At 36.7% G+C, this 7,935-nt stretch overlaps 1 protein-coding gene across 1 annotated transcript; it reads right to left on the bottom strand.

The window, feature by feature from the left end:
* Positions 1 to 331: 331 nt before the first annotated feature.
* Positions 332 to 7,866, bottom strand: LOC107267208 (ribosomal protein S6 kinase beta-1). Its single transcript, XM_015738606.2, has 13 exons — positions 7,587 to 7,866; positions 7,418 to 7,510; positions 7,213 to 7,253; positions 6,397 to 6,571; positions 6,242 to 6,325; positions 6,025 to 6,158; positions 5,880 to 5,942; positions 5,680 to 5,808; positions 5,517 to 5,607; positions 5,310 to 5,426; positions 4,833 to 5,072; positions 4,548 to 4,699; positions 332 to 4,420 (listed from the first exon to the last, which is right to left on the bottom strand). Exons 2-13 carry the CDS (start codon positions 7,505 to 7,507, stop codon positions 4,363 to 4,365), a joined length of 1,374 nt encoding a protein of 457 aa, XP_015594092.1. The 5' UTR covers positions 7,508 to 7,510; positions 7,587 to 7,866; the 3' UTR covers positions 332 to 4,362.
* Between the last annotated feature and the right edge of the window lie 69 nt (positions 7,867 to 7,935).

Here is a 7,935-nt window from a genome sequence, read left to right as displayed (position 1 = left end):
AATTTAATATAATGATTTACAACAATGGCGTGAAATAGTAATGGATATAATATAAATCAATAATTAGAAATTTCAATGCGCTTATTACACCTAATAGGACTTTTCGGGGCAGGAGTTCAAAAAATGGTTGCATGCGAGTCATTCAAAAACGTTATTCATAATTTCAAAGCATTCACGACTTTATTGTACAATATTAATCATATTAAGTAAACTACCTTAGTTATAATGAATGCCAAGAAACGATTAGCTCCACACAATACACAATTATCTGATAAGTATCGGATCCATCATTTACATAGGACCGTGTAAACCTTTTAACGTATATTCAAAATTGAAGTTTCGAATTTTATTAACAATAGCGTTTCCTTCGGTATTAATAATACCGTATGTGAATAAAACAAAAATACGAACAGTGCTTTCGCATTGGCGTTAACTGTACCTACCATCACGATATGGATAGTATTTATTTAAAATAGCTCTGTATTCACGTTACATATTATAAAGTTATAATTAAATAAATAAGATTACATTAGAAACTAAATTAGCGATTGTTCGTTTATCAATTACAGTTACCATTCAGCCCATCTTCCGTCTAGAAAAATAATACACGAGAAAATCGCGTGTTATTTTTCTATATTCAGAATCGACTGAAAAGCAGCCCCAATATACTTAATCGAATTTACCGTTACGAATGACGCTGTTTATTTCGTTTATTTACTAGACTGTTTGGAGTCGTATGATAAACGATTTGATAAACTATTTTCGAACGATCGATGGTAACTACAATTCGATATAGCTGATAGATATCTTTTGAATGCGAAAAGTAAAAAATAACGTTGATTTAAATCTGAGCATAAAACATAAGCGAACAGTTTTTAATTCATGTTCTTCCGAAGTCTCGAACGAATCGTATTGCCGTTCTAATAATGTGATTTCAATGTCATTTTAAAATGTCAAGGCGCACACTTAATGCTTACAACTTTAACTGGAAGCATTGAACAGTATATGAATATGTCTAATTCGAACGTACAAAAATGTCAACGATATTTTGAAGTTCGGCGATCCTCGATTCAAACAAAATTAGTGGAACGACGCAATATTGTGTTTCTATTATGATTTCGTGGGTTCGTGAAAAATGATTTTACGAAAAAGAACAAAAATCGCGATAATACATAATTATCTGCCATCAACTAATCAACATAGCATTACAAGCTATTTAATTACGCACACGATTAATAATCGAGAGAGAGAGAGAGAGAGGGGGGGGATAGAGAGAGAAAAAGTGCATCTTCTCGTTACACTAATTGTATAAGGCGATAGCTGTGGTATACATCATTCGATCAATAAAAATCAATCTCTTATTTATTAAATTATAATTAGAGAAGAAACCACTTACATAATTATTTCTTCGTTCTGGGTGGTTCGAAAAAATTCAAATTCTTACACTCTAGACTCTCCCAACCCCTCTCAAATTTTTATTTCACCGTTAAATGCCATTAATAAATTTAAACGTAGTCTAATTTCAATCGTAGATTTATTAAATACGAATAATGATACCGATTATTAACAGATAAGCAACGAATAAAATATTAATTCATGTGCTCAATCTTTTTTCTTTACTTTGTCCTCTCTAAACATTATAAAAATGGGTCGACATTGCGGGAGCCCCTCACAGCACATTTTCGTCTCGCACCAAACCAAAAGAATAAAAAGAAACAACCGTTAAATTAAATCGCCACGTGTCCCTTTCACAAAATGCATTACCATCGATGGACACAGTGCCAACAGTAAAGAAGAAACACAGATGTTACAAACGTTGACGAAACTTTACAAGAGTCATCAACTCTACAGAGAGGGATGATAAAAAATAGAAAAAAGAGACATTGAGAGAAAAGAAGAAAAAACAACAAATAGTAGCGTTAATTCGCAATATTATGATGTTAATTCTTAACGTCTATCTTCCTTAATTATTCTATAGTCATATGTTACGCGTCGCGACGCCTGCGACGTCTTCTCAACGACGCACCGCGAGCTTCACAAATAGAATCAATCAAAGTGACAAAGTATTTTTTTTATACGCTTTACAATATCATTCCTGGAGAACTGATTCGTAATCATTATGATATATCCATAGGCACGTATATATGTATCAATCGATCAGGCATACATATAACAAATTTCGTATTGCAAGTTTTTGGTGACCTCGAGATACTCGCCGAACGTAGTCAATGACGCCGATGACTCGCATTATCATATAATACAATCAATTACGAATATTACAATCTTATTCATTAATGTATATGCACTTATAAATAATAAATCAGTATGCATGTTAGTAAGTGTATGCAATCGTACGGATGCGGTCGAAAGGCGACGTCAAACATTTAAAAAATAAGAGTCGTCATTTTAAGAAATCTGTGAATTCTTTTGCAATAGTCGGCTGCCGGTCTGCTTTGAAGGCAGTAACATAAGAAGAGTCACTAATTTTATAACTGAACATGGACAAAAGAAGTGGCATATTACAAAAATAATCGCCAACGGAAAAAGCACGACGCCTTCCGACCGCCTTAAGTATTATGTAAAAGATAAGATTTTGTTTATTAGCCGGTTATGGCGACCTGTGAACACTTGGGCAGTTTTCGTAATCTGTTTCTTGGGCGATTCGACATAGTAGACGGTGAATTTGCATATTCCGTACCATCTTGCGTTTGCTAATTCTCAACGTCGCTTGACCGGTTGTGTTTTTTAATTGTCGATCGATTTTAGTTGTCGATCGAACAGAAGCGACAGTTAAAGATCCACGGATTTCGAGGACCGCGATTGGCTGCGTATGTAACGTTGCTTGCGACGTCTGGAGTCGTCGTCGTCTCAGTAGCAAGTATAGTCATAGTCGTGATATTTTATTTATAAAGAGGACCGACGCCCTTTTTGGCGTAGACGTAATTAATGGCATAGGCACGAATCTTCAGTTGAGTCTAGTTAACGATTTCCCTTTCTCAACGTGGAAAGGAACGTCGTACGTTATATAGTCGTTAAATGTAACTATACTTTTATTTTTCACTCCTTTTTCTCTCTCAAGTCCGGTTCGCGGCTTCGGTTCTCATTTCTCTTTGGTTTCTACCGTTTAGCAGTGGATGGCACACCGGCCAACGGGAAGCCCTCTGGAGTTTCTCGTTATCGAGATTGATTTGAAGAAGGTAAAATATTAAAAAGAAAAAAAAATTAAGTAATATCAATGCTACACGTGGAGTAGGCGCCGAGAATCTGAATCGGATCCATGATAACGTCATAAGTTGTCGATATCAGTGATCGTAGGAACTTCAATGTGTCTTTTCTTAAATTTCTTTCCTCTTTATATACTTGTCCGTTCCACATCGCCAATTCCTTGCCCGACGTTTTTATATGCTTCCACGGTATTTCAAGAGTTCCTTCGTCCCCTACATGATGAATTATTCTTGTGCAGTTTATTATTATTATCAATTATTATATCAGCGTTCACGTTTTGTGGCTCGAACGTTCAAATCCCAGTACAGTCTGTATCGTTGCATAGTGATTCTACCGATAAACGATAATTTACTGCTGCAGATCGCTTATTTAATGAACAATTGGTGTGGAACAAGCTTTAAGCTAGCGGCGGTGCAGAAATAACAACCTTAGAGGCCTTTCGATATAATTTTTTCATAGTTAAATTTTCGTTCACGAGACGATCAATCGTAATTAACCAGCGTACAAAAAAAAGATACGTGTAACCTATCTACTTATTTACTATCTGTCGTACCGCGGACTTACGAAAAATGATTGTTTCGATATTAATGTCATTAAATTTTATATATAATATTTATGTAGACATAATGACAGTGCATATACGCTGTGCGCATGCGCGGTCATAAAAACAGTATAAAACAAAATAATAGCACAAAATTCGACTCGATATGCGCAGAGTTTTGTTTAATTGAACTGTATATATATATTCATTCATCTAAATATATTTTATGTGACAGGTGGACGCGGATAAAAATAAAATTAACGTCGTCATGATTCGCGCGTTGATCGTACTCATAGTATCCGTCTCGTTAAAGGGCTATCTGCTGGCAGCGCCGCTGCTACTCAAGCGTAATCTCTTAACTAATATATCCGTAATAATTCGTTACATATAATTAAATAATAATGTAATTAATTAGCTAAGCATAACTACTGGGCATCCAAGTGTCGATCGAATCGATCGTACACGACCGATGCCGACGTTAACCAGTCTAAAGTGTTTATAAAATCCCTCCCTGAGACTCTCGGGCATCGGTAACGGGAAGCCCAGCAGTTAGGCGATAAACTGCTAAACGTTATTCGCTATGAGATAACTGGCAGTTAACCTATCTCAATCATCTCCGTGTCTTCTATGCTATTGTGTCCCACGCCGTTGTGCCTGAGGAACATGCGAGAACTCAATCCAACAGGGTGAAAATAATGTGCAGTCAGGCATATATATGTCTTCATATCTAATGATTGCGGAGTAAAATTATACACAGGGAAATTAATTATTTCGTACTTACCTGTGATTGGGTAAATGGGAAGAGTGAATATGAATGTGGGTTCCGCGTGGTGAGAATCCGCGCATGTGTCCTCTGCGAGGACTACGGGCATTTATTACTCGCGGCTGCGAGTACATGTCTTCGAGAATGCTTGGAGCGACATATGTGAAACCCTGATAATAAAAAATGTTAAGATTAAATAGATGTCTAGACGGGTGTTATGGAGTGATACGGAAAAAAAAGTTAAGGTCGTGATCTCTGAGTGATTTTAAAAAGAAGATAAAGATAATTATGATTGGAACCCACTTGAAACACTCTGTTGGCTGATTCGCTCAATGTGTATTCGGCTGGTGAGTCTACAGGAGCTGAAGTTGTGAATTTCTTGTCAAATTGAGACACGTCATCCTCGCTTGTGAGGGTTGGTTTGAATGGCGGCTCCAGCTTACGGGATATAACGTCGTTCCAATTGATGTGCTTGAAGAACTGATGGTTCTTTATTTGTTCAGCATCTGCTGGAACTGATCCCAATCGATGGGCGACTTGACGCTGTATGAAAAATTTGATTATTGTTGCAGTATCTTTCAGAGTAAATGGTTAGCACCAGCATGTGATTTTTTTACCTTGGAGTTTTTATATGGAAGTCGTGGAAAGTTTGAAAGAGGAGAAATGTCTGAAGGTGGGTATGGACATTGGATAAAATTGAGTAAGATTGAATATATTAGAAGGTTAGATTAGGGAGTGATGACGTTGTTTTCTTTTTTGGTTTGTTTATGTGATACGAACCTTTAATAGCTTACGGATAAGGTCTCGAGCATCCGGTGTCAGATAGGGTGGTAAGTTTAGTTTGCCGCGAAGAATCTTCTCTATAGTCTTCCTTCGGTTGTCCGATGTAAAGGGCGGCTGTGATAATTGTTATGATTCATTCATAAGATTGCATTTACAGCATTTATTTTGTTCAGGTTCAGGAATACTTTTATTGGATAAACTTACTGAGCCCGTGAGCATATCATACATCAGAGTACCAAGGCTCCACCAATCTACGGCCTTACCATGTCCACTTCTTGTTAAGATTTCCGGAGCCCTTTGAACGAATATTTATATATAGAATGCTAGACACTCTCTAAAGTCGGAAGAAAAATGTCTATAGTCTTACATATACTCTATGGTGCCACAGAATGTGTGAGTTACAGTGCCCTCTTGTATATGTTCCTTACACAAACCAAAGTCAGTCAATTTGATATGCCCTTCGGCATCTAACAAAATATTTTCTGGCTTCAAATCTCTGAAAATCAATATCGCATAAAATATAACGGCTTCCATACCTTGGAAGGTAATATGAAAGTATTAGCATACCTGTAAATAATTCCCTGAAGGTGAAGATGTTGCAAGGCCAGTATAATTTCTGATAAATAAAAGCTGTAAAAAATATTACTATTTAGCCTAAAATCTTCTTGTTTGTTTCTATATGATTACGACAGAGTGATTTGATATATCATACCACGCTGTATCTTCCAAAAAAATGCCTTCGTCATTTAAATGACGAAAGAGTTCCCCTCCACACATGTACTCAAGTATCAAGTATAATTTTCCTCCAGTTTGAAAAGCATACATAAGATCAACAATGAAAGGGTGCTGCAAGGCATATAAATATATGTATATGTAGATGAAGTTACATAAAACATATTCTCATAGATTGTTTTTAAGGTACAAGTTACCTTGACAGCTTCCAAAATGTTTCTCTCTGCTTTGGTGTGGGCAGTGTCTTTTTGATTCCTTATAATGGATGCTTTACGCAAAACCTGTTTTATAAGAAAAAAAATAATTATCATTTCACGCCTTATTATCAGTGCACAACAAAATGAAAACCTACCTTCATGGCAAAAATAGTACCACTATCGTTGCCTGTGATCTTGCGTACTTGGAAGACCTTTCCATATCCACCTTTTCCAATTACTTTACATAGCTCAAAATCCTGAGGGCCAGTCCTTTCCCTTCCACGATTAACATTCTGTTCTGATATAGGTACAGCCTCAACACCCTCAGTTCTATCAATCAAGAATTTATAATTTTATTATCACCTGATTATTAGCACAGAATAATAAATCTCAAATCTGTCATAAATGTGCAATGAATATTAAAGAGGACTAGAATAAAAGATTAATAATTTACATGTTACTACAAGATTAACATATTCATAATTAATTTTTTTTAAGAAAAAATATCAATTAAATATATCACATGAAAGGAAACAATTCCACCATAAACATTAAATGTCTGGCATATGAATAGATGTCATAAATTTGCACCACTGCTTTTTATGTAGAATCATTGCATACTACATAGGACGTCCTTCCTACACCAGCATATGTCTGTATAGCAAAAAGAATAATGAAAAAAAAACTAAGAGCAACAACAAATGCTTAAGAATTTCTATGCTATCAGCAAAAGTCTCTAACAGTAGAATCATTCTTTTGCTTGTAATGGAGTGTAGAGGCAGTAAATACAAAGCACATGGTGGCCAACCAAGAGTCCGCCATGGCTGATATAAACAAAGCTCAAGCAGACAAATGCTGATTCCCGAAGTTTATCAATGCCGTGAACAGTGGCGTGACTCAATAAATAAGACGCGCCTCGGGCACGTGGGACAAAGGCGAGAAAGCAAGCATTACTTGCCAGAAATACTCACTCAATTATTTCATTAACATTTGGATTGGCATCGTACTCTCCCTGCAAACAAGAGAAGGCATGGCTGAATTCCGACGGCACGATCAACTCGTGCCAGTATAATAATCAGTTGCACCCAAAAATTACGAGGACGTGCCACCCGCAGTCAAGTGAAAGTAACGTGGAAAAACTCCACTAGTTTGTTTATAGCTGTTCGAAAAACTTACCTCGCCAATTTCGATAATGTCGTCGTCGGACTCCTCGTCCCTGTTGACCGTGTCTCCGTCGTGCAGTTCGATATCGAAAACGGCGGCCATTCTCTGAGTAAAACGATATCACATTTAACAATGCACCTCGGACTGTAACGAAGGTTTGTCGTGCAGCCCTCGCACTTACTATTGAACAATATTGTTCAACGCAAAAAATCTGCACAAGACCTCGCACGGCTGGAATACGCGTTCACCACGGCCTATACCTGGTACACTCGGAAACCTATCCATTGGTGGGAAATCCCATTCCCCACTTAACTCTGCACAGTGGGAGAGGAGATACTTCCCACCAACCGCTATGAACGATCACTCCTTCTTTGCCAATAAGGAAAGCCAATCAGTGCTGACAATTTTTCCGATGCGCGTATTTTTAGAGTACATTCAAAATTAGATAATTTTAATAGCCATTTCATATCCTTAGAAACTTATATATTTTGTCAAATCTATAACATAATTTATGTAAGAAAAAGTTCCTT

Source organism: Cephus cinctus, unplaced genomic scaffold, assembly GCF_000341935.2.
Source record: "Cephus cinctus unplaced genomic scaffold, Ccin1 Ccin1_scaffold0029, whole genome shotgun sequence".
NCBI lineage: Eukaryota > Metazoa > Arthropoda > Insecta > Hymenoptera > Cephidae > Cephus > Cephus cinctus.
Note: the sequence above shows the minus strand (reverse complement) of the source record. Positions and strands in the feature narration are given on the sequence as shown.